Here is a 17,710-nt window from a genome sequence, read left to right as displayed (position 1 = left end):
TAATAAGCTTAAAAGGATGGTACAAAACTACAGCAGGTGGTTCAGGGTAAAAAAATGGATAAAATGTAAATAAAAGTAAAGCATTAATCAAATAAACTTTTTACTTTAGATTTGTCTAACAATTAAATCAATTTTATTTGTTCAAAATGCTGATGCCATACAAATAAGTTAACTACATTGATGGAGGTGATGCAGGCTTAAAAGCCCCGATCATTTAAATGCTTAAAGACTAACACAAAAAATATATAAAAATATATATTGGAATCTTGGAGATATTGCACATTACACCGATTCCCTTACATAGTGGACATGCGTGCATATCGAATGATTTGATCGTGGTTCAGCGGGCTATCAGTGGACAGTTGAACCCTTTGCCACTGCCTGGTTTCGTTGGACTTTCGGATGGCCTCCACCACAGCCTGGACATAGAGGCCATCTTCAAAGGTGGCCGCTGTGGAAACGGGAGCTTTTACCCAGGAGGACTCCTTGCTGCCAAAGGCTTCTTTTAGAGCGCCCACCATCTTGCAGAGCCCTTTGATATAGGGTCGTGGCAACAAAGAGTTATTGGTGGCGAAGTGCAGATCCTGGACGTCCACATAGACAGCTTCCTCTTTGGGTTGTCCCTCCTTGAGGACAAACAGATCGCCGCCACGAACGACCAGGTGACCCTTGCTGCCATAAATGAGTACCTCTTGGGAGAAGGCTTTTGCAGGCACTGTGTGACTATGGAGCGCTACGGTCACCAGAGTTCCGGTGGACAGTTCCATTTGGAAGTTACAGAAGTCGGGAGCCGTGATTTGTCGTATGCCATTGATGGCCGACGTGGTTTTGGTGTAAGATCGCAGGACTCCATGAACCCTGATGGCCTGCTGTTGCAGCAGGAAGGTGACCAAATCCACCACAGAACCCACGAGATTCAGGGCACCTCCGCCCATTTGGGCATCGCACATCCAGTTGTATTTCTCCGGGAAGAGAGTGCCCATCTGAACGCGCACATCCATGAGGACCACGTCGCCAATGGAGCCGATCAGCTCCTCCTGCAGACAGCGACGCATGTGGGTGAAGGCGGGCAGGAACCTCAACGGATGATTGACCAGGGAAATCAGAGTGGGATAATACTGTGAGGCCCGCACCATTTTGAGGGCGTCCTGCTGGTGCAAGCCCGCTGGCTTGTCGCACACCACATGCTTCCCGATGCCCAGAGCCTTCACCGAGATCTCCGCGTGCAGAAAGGGCTGGCACACGATGAACACCAGGTCCACGTCCTTGCGCAGCAGGACATCATCGATGACGTTCGTATGGAACTGCACATTCTGCGTGGCCGCCGTCTCCTTGGCCTCCTTTAGGGTCCTGCCCCAAATGGCCCGCACTTCGAATCCCTTTTCTCGCAGCAGCGGCACCAGAACATTGGCTATCTCTCCGGTCCCGAACACTCCTACGCCCGGCATTGCTTTTCGAATTTATCAAATTAATTAATAATATTAATGGTAACTTCTAAAATTTAAGCCAAAATGTTTTTATTTGGTGGCCGACCAGGGCTGCCACATCGATCAAACTATGGGCGTTAACAGCTGGCTGGAGGTGGGAGTTATTCACCGATATGTATACTTGTTCTTATAGCCATAATATATATAATGTATATATATCTTACAAAAATACTTGGACTAAATATCACGTACATAAAAGTAAGAAATAATGTTAAGGAAAATTAATATAACTTAATTCACTTGGTATTTTATAAATTGATGTGACTGAGTGGCAACATTGCTCAAAAAGAGTTAGCCATTTGGTAAAAAAGTAAGTATTGGTTAACGCCAATATTTACCCGCAAAAAATTTAAAAAACTATGACTGCTAAAAATATTCTTTCAGAATACAAAAAAAATAAAAAACAAAGCAATCGAAAATCGAGTTCGAACTATCCAAATTCAGTTTCGATTCAAAATCAAAGACGAACACAAATTCAATGATTTCGATTGCTCAGTGGCTGACCTCTTTGTCAGCTGGATTCTTAGCCACCTCGCAGGCGATTCGTTATTTTAAGACTGCAAACGAAAAGGAATCGCCGGCCAGGATGTCAAATCAGCGGGAAACGGCGGCAATAGATGTATCAGCCGCGGAGGAACCGAAGATCCTGGGATCCGAACAGATCAGCAGTCTCCTACAGCACATTTTCAGCAGTGAGCGGAAGTCCTCCCCCGTTTATATAGATGCAATGCACAATCGCAGTGCCCGCAAACAGGAGTATTCATTGGGTTCCGAATCCCTTGATCGAATGTTGGAGGACATCATGGACCCCGTGGGAAATGGGAACAGCAGGTCCTTGGCCATGGAGCCTGCCGTTGAAGTATAAGCTATTCTTTTGAGCCGATTAAATTCAAGTTACATTTGTCCCATTAAATTGTTGCGCTTTTATAAGAAGACAAATTATTACACTTTGTAGTCAACAAATGATTATTTATATTTTTATCTCAAATTAAAATTAAGCACTCTTAATCTTGTAAATTTAAAAGTAAATGTAAATGTTTTCGGCTTAACTGAATTATTAAAATGATTTTGGCATTGTTAAAAAATGGGCGTACATCCGATCTAGGATAACAGCTTAACAAATCATTCTAAATTAAGTGTAATATGACTTTTAAAGACCTGACTACTGTCCACTCAATTAACTAAGCCGGATTCCGTTGGGCTCCATTTCGAGTGCGGTCTACACCAGTTATCCATCTCACTGTGCCCTTTCACCCCGCCTCACCCGCCTTTACCCCCTTTTCGGTCCTTTGAGCCATGTGTGGTATTGCAGCTGTCAAAGCAGCCGGCATGCGGAAAATGATTCTGCAGCTTATTACAAGCTGGCAACTGCGAATGCAAACGCTCAGTGGAGTGAAGGACTTACTGGCGACCGGGCTTATGGTACACTTGAAAACAAAGTTTTGGTATAAAGTTAAAAAAGCTATCAAATCATCAGCTAGAATAACTTGATTTTAGAAATTGTAGTTTTTAACAATAGAATTTTTAATAGAAAAACCAAGATTGATTTTTTAAAAGTATGCAATAAATTTTTTTATTTAGGATTGTGAATGGTAGAAACAGAAGTACAATGTACAATTTAGTTCAGATAGAAAGAGTACCATCCTCGTCAGAACTTTAAACTAGATTTTTATGCTGAGTGTACACCAACACCACCCATTTCTGCGGGTTGTTGTGTGTTTGTGTTTGTCTGGGCGAAGGATGTGGGCGGACATAATGCAAGCATTGGCAAGCCATGGCAAACAAATGTCACAGTCGAAGCATTGCCCTGTCATATGGTAACCCAATTAGTGTAATTTGGTTTAAGGCAGCTGCCGCCTGTCTGCCATCTCCCCACACTCCCCGCATCCCACATGCATGTGTGTGAGCCCCATTCTTGGGCTTTAATTAAACCACAAAGTGCACAGCAGCAGATGGCAAACAATCAACTTTAAGGCAAACCCAGCGGCTCAAGCAAACAGCTAATGAATGTTGCTCTTTGTGACCTCAGGGCATATAGCCACTAAGTTATGGCGCCATCAAAGGTGCAATCGAAGGGGGTTTCCCTTAAATGGGATGTCGGGGATTGGAGGGCAAACTCCCTGCAGCGAAGAACTGGATATTGAGACAGCAATTGGGTTAGTTACAATAGGGGATAGGTTGCCTGGGAGAACCATTTAATATGGGTTTTCAGTACAAAATCTATTAATGCTAGATATCCGTTTAAAATTTAACCAAACGATAAACACTAGATTTTACAAGCCCCAAACCAAAATTCAATTTTCAGAAGTTGGCATACAAATTCCTTAAGAGCCAAACTCAATCATTAAAATCTCCAAAGTGGATAAATAAAACCTAATTAAATTGATTTTCATTTTGCAAAGACACGCTGGTTTCAAGTTTCTCCAGCAGCAAGATAAGAATAAATGATTTTAAGTAGCTGCCGCAAACTAGTTTTCACTAACCCAATTAAAATGTATCAGAAACAACACCCAAATGACCAAAAGCTCCACAGACACAGCTCCTAATTGAATTCTGAATGTTAATGGCAATATTGATTACACTTGCTGATCCCGGATTAGTTTATCTCCGACTTTGCCAGACCGCACGACTCTTGAGGGAAGCAGTAACCTTTCTGCAAACCAGACATTAATCACATTTAAGCCAGATTAATACTAAATGCAGGGTCTGGACGAGACCGAAAATGTCTGCAATTGGAGGCAGGACAACTAAACATTTAATAAGCCAAACAAGCGGACGTCGACGCAGTTGTACGTGACCTCATCTTGAGGTCTGGAGCACCAAGACAGGATGAGTCTGGAACTGAGACTGAGACTGGGACTCGGGGCTTGGGACTCGAATGAATCAGACCGCACATAGATCTCTGTCAGAGGCATTAGCATTAGCAGCGAAACAGGACCAGCGGAGCAGCCAAAGATAGTTCATCAAAACTGACAAGCCCATTTCGCTGTTGGGAGTCGCAGCCCGCTTTCTCTTCTTGGCTCGTCTTTTACACTGCCCAAAAAAAAGTTAAGATAATATGTACAAATTTCATATACCTATGCTGAGCCTTTTTCAAGCCCAGAAAAAAAATGGAAAATGTCTCTGACAGGCATCTTTTAGGACGTTTTAGTTTGCAACCGTTTGGTATGAATTGTATTTTGCGATTAAATGTATTATATTAAACTATTTAAAAAGAAATAACAACTGCACTAATTTATATATTTTTATTTATTTCAAAAGGGTGACCTACAATTGGACTTCTGGAGGTCATAACTTTACCAAATTTAATCCGATTTCAAAGTGACATACCTCCTAAGACTTGTGGTTTGATTCTCTAAAAATCTGCATTCAAAATTTTCATTTTAGCGTTAGTCAAATTTTTGACCCATTTTCATGTTAGTTTTTTCTAAGTTTCCGACGACTTGCAAAAGGGTGACCTACAATTGGACTTCTGGAGCTCATAACTTTTCCAAATTTAATCCGATTTCAAAGTGACATACCTCCTAAGACTTGTGTTTTGATTCTCTAAAAATCTGCATTCAAAATTTTCATTTTAGCGTTAGTCAAATTTTTGACCCATTTTTATGTTAGTTATTTCTAAGTTTCCGACGGCTTGCAAAAGGGTGACTTAAAATTGGACTTCTAGAGTTCTTAACTTTACCAAATTTAATCCGATTTCAAAGTGACATACCTCCTAAGACTTGTGGTTTGATTCTCTAAAAATCTGCATTCAAAATTTTCATTTTAGCGTTAGTCAAATTTTTGACCCAGTTTCATGTTAGTTATTTCTATGTTTCCGACAAGTTGTAAAAGGGTGACCTACAATTGGACTTCTGGAGCTCATAACTTTTCCAAATTTAATCCGATTTCAAAGTGACATACCTCCTAAGACTTGTGGTTTGATTCTCTAAAAATCTGCATTCAAAATTTTCATTTTAGCGTTAGTCAAATTTTTGACCCATTTTCATGTTAGTTATTTCTAAGTTTCCGACAAGTTGTAAGAGGGTGACCTATAATTGGACTTCTGGAGCTCATAACTTTTCCAAATTTAATCCGATTTCAAAGTGACATACCTCCTAAGACTTGTGATTTGATTCTCTAAAAATCTGCATTCAAAATTTTCATTTTAGCGTTAGTCAAATTTTTGACCCATTTTCATGTTAGTTATTTCTAAGTTTCCGACGGCTTGCAAAAGGGTGACTTAAAATTGGACTTCTAGAGTTCTTAACTTTACCAAATTTAATCCGATTTCAAAGTGACATACCTCCTAAGACTTGTGGTTTGATTCTCTAAAAATCTGCATTCAAAATTTTCATTTTAGCGTTAGTCAAATTTTTGACCCAGTTTCATGTTAGTTATTTCTATGTTTCCGACAAGTTGTAAGAGGGTGACCTATAATTGGACTTCTGGAGCTCATAACTTTTCCAAATTTAATCCGATTTCAAAGTGACATACCTCCTAAGACTTGTGATTTGATTCTCTAAAAATCTGCATTCAAAATTTTCATTTTAGCGTTAGTCAAATTTTTCACCCATTTTCATGTTAGTTATTTCTAAGTTTCCGACGGCTTGCAAAAGGGTGACTTAAAATTGGACTTCTAGAGTTCATAACTTTACCAAATTTAATCCGATTTCAAAGTGACATACCTCCTAAGACTTGTGGTTTGATTCTCTAAAAATCTGTATTCAAAATTTTCATTTTAGCGTTAGTCAAATTTTTGACCCATTTTCATGTTAGTTTTTTCTAGGTTTCAACACATTTTTCCAAGTGCAGATGAGCTGGAAGCAAACTTTGGATATCCAGGACATATACAAAACTGCAGGGAAACCAGCCAGCTCATTCTCCATCCACTTCAGCCAGAGAACCACAGCCAACAGATGAGAAATATTCATCAGCATTTACGTCACGCAGCGCGCAAAAGTCGCTGGGGAAAGCGGCGGAGAAATGGAGAAAATGAGAAAGGAGAAAGCAGCAGGACGAGAGAGAGTGTACGAGAACCTGGCTCTGGATGTCAGTAGATTTATGTTGACATTTCAATGACAGTTGTGAAAATGCTTCCATTTTATGTGTGCGTTTCCGTGGCTGTTGCCCGTCTGTCGCCTCTTTCATCTTAAATTTGCGCAAATTGGTTTATCGCAGCAGCTTAAATTATTTCCAATCACGTATCACTCACGAATTGGGGAAAGTATATGTCGCGGCAGTCACGCGGATGTCACGTTTCTGGCAGGAAAATCACAATGCCATTCATCAGCCCAATGGGAAATTGTCATGGAGTAGTTTAAGAAGTTGGAGAAATGTATTTTAAGGGAGTTCAGTGCAGTTTCGAATGCCTTTAATAAACTATTTATTTAAAAGGGTATGAGACATCTTACAAATTCATATAGTCAAACTGAACTAAACGAACCAAGTTAGGAAACTGATGATGGTCATTTGAAAATCCATGCTGTAGTTAACCTTAAAGAGTCCGCAAAGCTGAAACTGAAAATTGTGGTGACTGCGCAGCTATGCGAAAATATTCAACTGTTGGAAAAAGTATACAGATATTTACTATAAGAAAATTACCATATTTCATATTCTTTTACTCTTTTCCAGGTCAACATACCTTTGAAGATCAGACATCGAACTTCTTGCTGGGCAGCAACATTAATCAAAGATAATAATATTAAAAAAATTAACTTAAATTGCTAGAAGAGCAAGATGGTATAAACTCGTCACTTATTTTAAATTGACACATTGCACAGGGCCCGACTAGCTAAAGTATTCTGCCGGCAGTAAAAATACAAATCGTTTGCGCTCCAGCCATCAATTTTTATTAACTTGATTAAGTGCTTTATGGCAGACATTGGGGATTTCACGTTATGCAACAAGTTATTAGCAACGAAATGGAAATGCCAAGGGGGCGGGGGAAAAGGGCCCTCAACCAACCCAGATATATACATATATATATACATATATATATATAACCAAGGGGATCCTGTGACAGCAGCTGGCAAGTCGCCTCTTCTACAGCTGGTGTCAAGGAATAATATTTGCATTGTTGTAGCTGAAAAGGGGATGACTTAAGTGGGCCTGGGGTGGATTGGGTGGGTGGAAAGGCTTCAAGGAGTGGGTGGCCGAGGTCCCCGATGTTCAGCATTTCAATAAGCTAAAGCTCAGCCTTGGATGAGGATAAGGACGAGGGGTGAGTGGTGAGGGGCACAGGCAGTACTCTGCTGACGGGGGAATTTCATTAAGCAAATAACACGAAGTTATGAAGACGTTACCTTAACAGTTAACTGCAGGGAAATTTCTTCGAGACTTTAAGCTATTTTTGACTGGAATAGCAGTTTATAATTATTTTCTTAAATTATTTCTTATGAAGGGTTTTTCTTGTAATAAATAAGAGCATTCATTAAACTTAAATATTTAATTAAATATATTACATTTGAATTCGTATTTTTGTATCTCAGTAAATAAGGAATTTTTAATATAATTATAATACTCTTTTCTCAGCCGTTTTGAGGTACCAAAACCTTTTTTTGGTTAGAAATAATGTATTTATTTTTTATCTCTTGTAAAAATGCACTTCTAATAAAAACCCCCGGCAATCCTATAAGATTTAAATCCCCTCCAACAAGGCAAATTTGATTACATTTTGTAAAACAATTTTCCTGCAGACAGATCCATTAAATAATTAAGAGAGAGTAGAAGAGGAAGTGTACGGAAACCAATATTTATGCCAAAATACAGTGTCTTCTCCTGGCAACTATAAAATTCCATTTACACAGAGACACACAAACATATCAAAACAAGAAATTTCGCAGTCGAATGAATTCCGGATTGTCTGGGGGAATTCCATTAGCAGGGATCTCGTCCTGCAAATGAAGTTGCCCTGAACAAACCCCACAATTGCACACAAAAACACGCATTTGCATTTGCAGGCGAGTGTATATATAAATAAAGCTGAACATAAAGCTGGTCACTTGCCTTAATTAAGCTTGAAGGTGGGATCCCTTTTGTGGAGCTGAATGAAGAGTCAGAATGCAATGCACTAATTGAAACATATGTATATGAAAGGATCCACTCGAACACAGATATGGTCAACAGGATAGGAAAAAACAAACTATTAACAAACATTTTGTAAAGTTAATTTAAAAATATAAATTACTGTTGGTACATTTTATTCAAAATGATTTTTATGCTATTTAATAAACTTTAATCATAAACCTTGAAGAATTTGGTCTATGAATTCTATTCCATTTTGAATATAAATGTTATAAATTAAAGTCTTATTTAAGTAAGAGGTTGTGTTATTATTACTATTATTTCGACCGCGTCTGTAAGTCCTTGTTTGTGTTTGCACGCACATATACTTGACTAAATGTCAGACAGGACTGCCATATAAAATGTGATTCAGAAATGAAGATTCATGTTGTTTTCCTCTCCCTTTCTCGACTCCTGCTGGACATAAATCAATGTATCCTGACACAAGCTGAACATCCTGACATTCGACTGTGGAAATGCATTTCCCCCCCGCTTTCCCAACATTTTCCATAAGGCAATTTGGCAAGCTCGTTAAATGATTTCAGCAGGCTCGACTGAACAATTGTGAGTTTTGCATTTAAAGTGCTTCATTGCCTTTGCCAATATGACATGGTAATATTGTGTGTGCACAAGTTAAAACTCACTTAATTATCCCAATGACGCTGCGCAAATTGCAATTACGTTTGGCACTCACCTGTTAACAATTAGTCAGCATCGGGACAACACTAAGTTGGCCATTGTATTTTAATTATAATATTTATGAAAATGGGTTTAAATATTCCATGTGTTTAAGCATTTTTTGGGCGCTACGCTTCCATTTCATTTGCTGTTATTAACTTAGCTTGATAAAAATATTTTCTATGATTTGTGGCTACAAAAAAACATGTCTTTGAGTTTACTAATGTTTTATTAGTTTTGTTCAATGGTGCACATATTAAAAGGAGGAGGAGGTTCCTTCATGGCCATCAATCAACGTTTTCAGGGTTGGAAAGTGGCTCTTCCTACTGGAAAAATATATTTTCAGGACTAACACACTTAGTCTCAACTAGACTCAGGTCTCTATTTGGATCTCCAGAAGATTGAGAGTGCCAAATTTCCTCGAGACGTTTTTGGTGATTGCGCTGCCAATCGAGGACTTTTCTGCGGTTCACTGACGTCAGACGCAGTTGCTCGCGAATGGAAACATTCGGCAGTGGTTGACTCAGATCGGGAAAATCTAGAAAACCAGAGCTATAAGATGGTTCATACAGTCCGCTGTTATTTTGCTCCTGTAAAAAAGCCACAGTTAAAAAATAAAGCAAAATTTAAAAAAAAAACCGACATTCAAAATACCATGAATACCACATGTTAGAAAGTTTTTTAAAGAGCTCTGAAATTAAATATTTAAAGTATTTGCTCAATTGTTCTGCCTAACAAAAATCATTTTAAGCCACATTTCAGCTTCCTGTTTTGGCAATGAAAAAGTTACAAATGATATATGTGTATACCCATTTGTTTAACCAGAAAAAAACATTATTATTTTAAGCCGCAGAAATTGAAATTTTAATAAGTTATAATTATTGCAGTTAGTAGGAAAATCCGGGAAAAAATAAAACACATTAAATAAATATAATGCATATGCAACTGCACATATTAAGTGAAAAAAATAATTAAAGACAAGGGAATTTGAATACTTAATTACATGTGTATATTCACGTATATATGATTTATGCATTTTATTACAAAGGTTTCTAGAGCAAGCGTTTGTTTAATACAAATATTTCTGATTGCCATCTGAATGGTTTTTAATGTGTAGGCGGGTTCAAAAAATTACAAATTTCATATGGAAAAATATATAATTATACGCACCTTAATGTTCTGTAGGCTGACCGGAATAGAATCGCGCAAAGGTTGGTTTCGAGCATCGTAGTGCTTTTCTATAACCAAGAAATCTTCAAGAAAATGGATATCCACAAAATGCTTCATTTTATTTTGAGATGATTTTGCAGACTGCTTCTCCTTGAATTATATTACAGGCACGTCAAAATACCGGACTGTAAATCCAAAGCCTGCTGAGGGATTTAGATTAATAGGATTGCCAAACTCATGCAAAATGCATGTCCATCAATCCAAAACAAATTAGCAAGGTCCACTCATCCCGAGTGCAACTAAAAGCCTTTTCACCTCCCTAAAATCCTCGCAGCGAGGACCTCGATTATTTATGTACTAAATGCAGATAAAGTTTCGTTTTTAAGGGTTCGGCCCGCACTTTTCTATCCGGGAATCCAAACCCGGACCTTTCTATGCACTTTGCTGGCGGACCGAAAAATAAAATTTATTTACAGTTTCCCCTAGCCGGAGGCTGCGGAAAAACGGAAGCCAGTGGGCGGGGATTTTTCCAAAAGGGGCCGGGTTCGGAAAACTCAGTCACGTTTTGTGCAAAATGGAAATGGTTCGGAATTTACGGCAAAATACTCGCCCAACAAGTACTACAAAAAATGTGAAATGGGCGGGAGCCCTAATCGTAGGAAAAGACTCTTTGCTCTATTATTTTCCAGGCTCTTTTTTTGGGTAGGCCTAATGAAATTTTCGTTTTATGGCAAGTGCAAGCGGGTAAATTGCAGGTGAAAGCTTTTCCTGCCAGCCCGGGAATTTCGTTTCGAAAATCTCATTTTTTGTGGGTCCTTTAATTTGAGTGGTGTCCCGAAATGGTAGGTTCCCTGTTGCCATCATAAATAAACAAAGACTGTAAACCATCCGATATTCGAGCTGACCGAGTTTGTTGATGTTTCGCCTTATTGTTTTTACCTTCTCGAATTTTATTGCCACCTCTGGTCTGTGTCGCTTGCATATTCGTTGCGTAAGTTTATTTGTCTTCAAGAAAAAACACCGGAATATTTCGGAGGTCAGAGATGTCAACATAAATTACGGCCACAGAAAAGGGGTATAAAAACAAAGAATTATTTACCATGGATGCAAGGATGTAAACTTTAATGGTGGGGCCTTTAAATTTGTAAATAAAAATTGTTTGACGAAGTAGCCAATGATCAAGTTGGTTTATATTTAAACTATAATACTTAAAACAATTGGATTTGGTGGTAATAATAATTCTAAAGGGTTTCCCCAAAAAACCATTCTTTCGCAATATCCTCAAATTTGGTTGATCAATTGGAGACATTAAACCTGAGGTATTTTATTTGGGAAATATATACACTTAATAAAGATAATTTGTTTTCAATTCACTTTAAACGTATCCAATACTATTTAATTGGTAAAATGTATATATTTTCAATTGGAAACTAAATCTTCCACCAATTGTTAAATTCTTGTATTTTGAATTAGAAACTAAATCTGCCCCCCATTTGTTATTGCCACGGAATGCTGAGTTTATTTAGTCTGTAGAGCATTTCCGTCTACAAAACTATTTATTTTTAAATGATTTAATATTCTTTGTGTACCTGCTTGAAAAGTTTGGGACCTACAATTCCCACAGTAAAGCCACTGTTCATGGCAACAATGAAAAGTTCAACTAACCATGACTTTGGGGCTGCAAAATGCCCCGGACAAGCTGTACACATTAAGTTTCAACTTTAACACAACACTAACACACTGACACAGGTGTGACCTAAGCATCCGCCCCCCCCCCCCACACACACACACACACACAAACACCCATTACCCCTCACCACTGAACTCTAATGCACACCAAAACATACACCAAACCAGAGCCACCAACAAGTCAACAAAAATTGTTGCTCTCTGCTGGTTTCTATTTTCCGCTTTTGTCGACGCTTTCCAACTTTTGCTGTCACTTCTTGTTTTTTTTTTGGTTGCCAGCATTTTAATTTCATACTTTATGCAGAGAGATTCAAGCTGCTCTATAATGAAGCCAGCTTCTTGCAGCGGCTAAGCTGGAAAATATGACAAAATGTTGAGCCAGCGGCGCATATTTTAGGCCTTTCTCCAGAGCTTAGCAACTACCAGTACCACAAGGACACTTAAAAAAGTCTTAGACTAAATTCAAAATCAGAAAACCATTTTTTTGAAGGAGTCCTTTTCGAAAACATAACTTTTCTAAAAATAGATTTATAAAGAATTGTAAATTTAAGGAATCCGAAAAAATTCATTTTCAAATATTATCTTGAAATTTAATGAACTTATTTATAAGCCTTAAGAATTAAAATTTAAGGAAATGTATGTGATTTCCGAGTGCACTGATATTTGTTCGTTGAGTGTAACACCCATCAAAAACCCCGTTCGCCTCTCCAGAATTTTCCGCGTGCTGACAGCGGAAAATGTCACAAAATGTTGGCGGCGCTGACTTTTCTGCATGAGTCTGCTGTTTTATTTTATTTGAGCCATTTTTGGGAACCAGCTCAGACTATGACTATCGCATTCATATTTTTGGCCTTTTACGACTTTTCATAATCTTTATGGGCGGGTTGCCCGGGGGCGTGGCTCAGCGCTTTTTACAGCTCAAGGAGTTACGACGGTTATGAGTGCAATTTAAATTCAAAAGCCGCTTAAATTTATTTCGAGCTGAAGCTCCTGCACTCACTTAAGTCAATTTTTGTGTAGCAAATTTTACATTTATGACAAGCAATTTAACTTTTGCCTAATTGCGCGACATGCAAAATTGCAAGTTAACTTCTGGGGATTGTCTTCCCCCTTCGTCTTCCAGGATCTGCAGGATGCCCGGAGTGGTGTGGCCTGATGGTTCATTAAATGTAACTTTTGCCTCCGTCGGAAGGCGGCGTGGCAAAGTTTATCCTCCAGCAACAGGATGCGGAGCTGGAGGAACTAGCAGGAGGAGGATCAAGCCCAACTGGGGCTCGAGCAAATAGAATGGCTCATTAGGATAGTGCCAGTGGAACTTATTGGATTAGTTGCGATGACAGCCTGCGGGCTTGAAGAGGATTCAGTCACTCGATGCCATTCGCTGTGCATTTCTCTTGCTATGGCAATATTGGCATATCCTCCGAGATTTCAAAGGATAAAAAAACGGAGATTTTTACATCCTTCAGAAGAGGTAAAAAGGGAGACAAACGACTTTGGTAGTTCAGGAGGTCCTTGGATTAAAACTCACTTTTAAAACCTGTTGCTTAAATTCATTAATAAATGGTTAAATGTTGATGATTAGTCTTGCTATTCAGAAAAAGGGAAAATACATTATAACATTTAAAAAAGTATAAATAATATACTTTATATAATACTTTATAATATAGTATATATTAAAAGTATATAAATAATATACATTATTCTTTAATATAATCTTACTTATGCCTGTGATCAGAAATTATTGGTAAAATAAAGTTGTAATGCCAATAATTGCGAAGTGTAAAGTACAATTTGAAAGCATTGTAAAGATTCCTGAATGCAATTCGCATTTACTCAAACTAAAAAACAATATAAAGCAGACTTAGAAAAATGGGGGCGAATTTATAGAAACACATAACTTCTTTGAGAATAATTTCTTTGTTTTTCTAAAGTTCGCACTTGAACACTTTTGCAACTAAAATTTGCTAACCGCTTTTTCTCAAACAATTTCTACCCTCTCAAACTAACTTATGAACATTTTATGCTGTATAAAAAATGTAAGCTTCTGCAATAAGCTCAAAGTTCGGCTTAAAAGTTGCTGCAACCCAAAAAGCAACTTAAAACTCAGAACTAAGCTAATCTCATTGGTAAGACTTAAGTTTGTCTATCCGCCAATTAACAAAAAGCAATTTCGCATGCAAGTGGAGATGTCAAAGTCTTGGCTGGGAAAATGGGAAAAGATTTTTCCGGCTGCGCCAACAAGCTGCTCTTCAAGTGCCCAAAGTGTTCAAGCGGTTCGACAATTGTCTTAATTTCTCCCCACGGTCTCTTTAGCGCTTCGAAATGCTTGAATTGGGAGAAAAGTGAAGGATAAGCCCGCCCCGAAATGCTGCAGGAAAATCCTTTTTGCTTGGCGTAAGGATTTGCATTACAAACTCCATTTGTAGTTGCATAAACTGATTTATTTAGCGACTTATCTTAAGCACCACTCTCTGTCAATCCCTGCTCGAAACTAAAAGCTTAAAAAACATACAAGAAATTAGTTTAGATTGCTTTGAGTATGCACAAAGGATTCGGAAACACTTTTATCTAAATGGAAAATATAAAAAAAATATGAAATTTCTATTTTCATAGGAAAATAGAAAATTGACAGACAAAACTTTTTTGTTTGGTTGAGCGTAGAATATCCGAAATCACAGGGATTTTGTCAATGGCAAAATTTTCATCCAAACGGATTTTAGTTATTGAAAATTGCAAAATAACATTTTTGTGAAGGGATTTCCTGTTGATTTCAAATTGATTTTTAAACTGAAGAATAGTAAGTTCACTTGCTTTTTTAAAGTTTGTTTACTGCATTGAAGTTCATTAATGATTCATATTTTGATGTGTGTTTATTTTATACAAATTGGTTTAAAGGTGACTTAAAAAAATATATATTTAAAAATAAATATATTTTATCAGTAAATGAAAATACTTACAAGAGCATACTAACTTTAAAAACTTAACATTCGACAACTTTGATGACGGTATTTAAATCTTCGTTAGGTGTGATTATTTTGCCCAGCATTTAAGCCAAATGCAACTAAGCATTTTGGCCAACTTTTCCTGCTGGCGACATTTTCCCAGCCGCAACATGTTAGCCCAAACCGAAGTTTTCCCGAAGTTTGAGTTTGTCTTGGGTCTGGGGCTCAAGTGGCTCGAGGGGCGACCACAGCCCGACTTTGAGCCCACTCTGTGGCCATGTGGCACTTGCTCATCCTGGAAGTCCTCCGATCCGAGGACCGCTGACCTCAGGCCCAAGTGGAGGAGTAATTTAAACGCAGACAGGACAAGACGTTTGCATGAGTTGGCAACTGTAGTTTACCATTTTTATTTGGCTATCATTTGCCTTTATGACTGCTGTGGTAATCGTGCCAAGGATGTCCTCAAATTCCGCCATGATTTGGCCATTTTATCGAGTTCATTTCGAAGTTGTTGAAAAGTTGGTGCAAGTGTTGCAAGTTTTACTGAGTCTTGGGCCAGGTTTTCGGGGCCAACTTAATGACAGCCACGTGGGGCATTTTCTTCGAGGAAAATTGCTCATTAAAAAGTAATAAATGTCATCCCTGGGAAATTAGCTTCTCTGGCATTTATTTTTAGAAAATGGAATTTGTAAGTATGAATAAATATTCAAGCTTATGATTAAGTATAAAAAATTATGTATTATTAATCCAGAATGTTAAAATTCTTTTTTAATTAAATGAGTAAATAATCGCAAATTAAATACGATATTATAAATATAGAGTAATAGTTTTTTTTATCACTTATGTTGATTAAAGCAGTAAATGTTAAACTATACTCCTATTTTCAGGCAAAGATAAAAAGCTAATTAAATGTGAATTTATAAATTAAATTATGGCTTTTGTGGCTTTATTTATTGTATAAAAACTTGTTATGGTTATAATATTAAAACAATAAAATCAAATCAATAAAAATGTTCAACTAATTGCACAAAATGACCTCTTTAGCCATGGTCAAATTAAATTTCCTAATTTGGAGCTTCGTTTAAATAAATTAAATAGTTCCCTTTGATGTATCAACCACATGCATAATATGAGGCAATTATTTCCATCAGTTATTAGAAAACCACACAAAGAAGCAACTCACTGACGCAGACAAGGACAATTACAAGGAGTCCAACTGAAGTGGAGTGTCAGGAATGGAAGTGAAATGGCAGGATGACCACAGCAACCACATCAGTTCATGAGGATGCTGAAAACAGGAGCAGGTCAAGTGGATCTGTTGGTGAGCAGGAAAACTAAAGGAGAATTGGAGATGACAGTGCGGACCCAAGAGCAAGCCACAGATATCAACAAGGCAACTAATTGTCCAGGTTATAGCCAGAATAATCTATGTGATTGGTCAAACATTTTCAATATTTCCTGAAAACAGCAGTTTTGTCCCTCGCCTAACTGAATTTCCCAAAGGAAAACCTCAGGAATGAAGCTCCACCCACCTTTTCTTTGTTTTCGTGGCAATTTCGAACAATAAGTTGCCATTTTACTGCCGAATGCTTAACCTTGCCCTCAATCGTAAAGGGAGCAGTCGACTCCTGATTTCCCCCGCTTTTCCTCCAGATGTTGCCCAAGATTATTTTCACCATTTTCTTTGTGCCTTTGTTTGCCTCCCAAGAAAAGGAAAAAATTGAGTAGGAAAATGAGGAGGAGTTCTTGTGGGCAGGACCCTATTCAGTATTTTCGCCACAGGCGGTGGCTCAAAGTAGAAAAATGTCCAGCCAAACACATTCCTTACACCATAATAAAACAAAATGGTTGTATATTAGCTAATTTCTGAAAATTAAATATTTAAGTGAAATAAAGTATTCGTTTTAAAAAATAAAAATGTCTAGTTGCTTTAAAAAATGTTATTTTTATGGGAAATATTTAAGTGAAAGCAATACATTCAATTGCCAAACCGAAGTTTATATACCCTTGTAGTTATTACATACATTAAATATTACAAAGAACACTTTATTTCGCTTTTTATGCGTATAGGCAGCAATATGATGAGGTAGTACTTTTATTAAACAAAATAGTATACACATATGTGTATTTCTCTCTGTGTACTTCCATTACATTTGAGCTTTGGGCTTTCGACTCTCGCTGGGTGTTAAAATAAATGAGGAGCATTTAAAGCCAAATCCCCATGGCTAACTTCATCCAGAGTCCGAATCCGAATCGGAATCGATATATGAGCCTTGTATTCCACCCCTCCCTTCTTCCTATTTTTCTGTTTCCTGGGAAATCCGATTCCTGTCAAGCTTTCCCTTAATTGGCAGCATTTATCAAAAAATTTCACAGCTATGTGGCTGGTAAATTCTGCATAAATTCTAGAGAGGTGGTTGGGCTCAAATCGAAGGCAAAGTGTGTGTGGCATAAGTCCTTAGACAAATACATCTGCACCAGAACGTGTCCAAGTAGGAGAAGCCCAGGAATCAGGTCGCAAGTTCCACTTTCCCTTGACTTGGAGCTCCTTTGTGTTCCCCGTTTGATGTGTTATGTGTGGGACAAGAAAAGTGGGAAAATGGTAGGTTGTGCGAAAGTGGAAAGTTTATAGAGCGCATTTCACTTGACCTGTTTGGAGGATTGAGTTCCTAGAGAGCGAACGGAAGCGGCAAATGGGAT

General features: G+C 37.9%; 3 protein-coding genes across 3 annotated transcripts; 1 reads left to right on the top strand and 2 right to left on the bottom strand.

The window, feature by feature from the left end:
- Nucleotides 1-104: 104 nt before the first annotated feature.
- On the bottom strand, nt 105-1,550 carry LOC108037434 (glucose-fructose oxidoreductase domain-containing protein 1). The gene has a single exon (XM_017113990.2). The coding sequence runs from the start codon at nt 1,446-1,448 to the stop codon at nt 297-299; it is 1,152 nt and encodes a 383-aa protein (XP_016969479.1). The 5' UTR covers nt 1,449-1,550; the 3' UTR covers nt 105-296.
- A 370-nt stretch (nt 1,551-1,920) lies between these two features.
- LOC108041469 lies at nt 1,921-2,450 on the top strand. The gene has a single exon (XM_017119406.2). The coding sequence runs from the start codon at nt 1,966-1,968 to the stop codon at nt 2,350-2,352; it is 387 nt and encodes a 128-aa protein (XP_016974895.2). The 5' UTR covers nt 1,921-1,965; the 3' UTR covers nt 2,353-2,450.
- A 7,037-nt stretch (nt 2,451-9,487) lies between these two features.
- Nucleotides 9,488-10,539, bottom strand: LOC123037804. The gene is made up of 2 exons (XM_044460297.1): nt 10,380-10,539; nt 9,488-9,799 (listed from the first exon to the last, which is right to left on the bottom strand). The coding sequence occupies exons 1-2, from the start codon at nt 10,494-10,496 to the stop codon at nt 9,533-9,535; spliced, it is 384 nt and encodes a 127-aa protein (XP_044316232.1). The 5' UTR covers nt 10,497-10,539; the 3' UTR covers nt 9,488-9,532.
- Nucleotides 10,540-17,710: the final 7,171 nt, after the last annotated feature.

This window comes from Drosophila rhopaloa, unplaced genomic scaffold (assembly GCF_018152115.1).
Source record: "Drosophila rhopaloa isolate 14029-0021.01 unplaced genomic scaffold, ASM1815211v1 contig_2, whole genome shotgun sequence".
Classification (NCBI taxonomy): domain Eukaryota; kingdom Metazoa; phylum Arthropoda; class Insecta; order Diptera; family Drosophilidae; genus Drosophila; species Drosophila rhopaloa.
Note: the sequence above shows the minus strand (reverse complement) of the source record. Positions and strands in the feature narration are given on the sequence as shown.

Excerpts from the sequence above, each read along its gene's own strand:
- LOC108037434 (XM_017113990.2), bottom strand. The coding sequence starts at position 1,448 with ATGCCGGGCGTAGGAGTGTTCGGGACCGGAGAGATAGCCAATGTTCTG.
- LOC108041469 (XM_017119406.2), top strand. The coding sequence starts at position 1,966 with ATGATTTCGATTGCTCAGTGGCTGACCTCTTTGTCAGCTGGATTCTTA.
- LOC123037804 (XM_044460297.1), bottom strand. The coding sequence starts at position 10,496 with ATGAAGCATTTTGTGGATATCCATTTTCTTGAAGATTTCTTGGTTATA. Across the intron at positions 9,800-10,379 it reads TCAGCCTACAGAACATTAAG|GAGCAAAATAACAGCGGACT; the intron begins GTGCGTATAATT and ends GCTTTTTTACAG.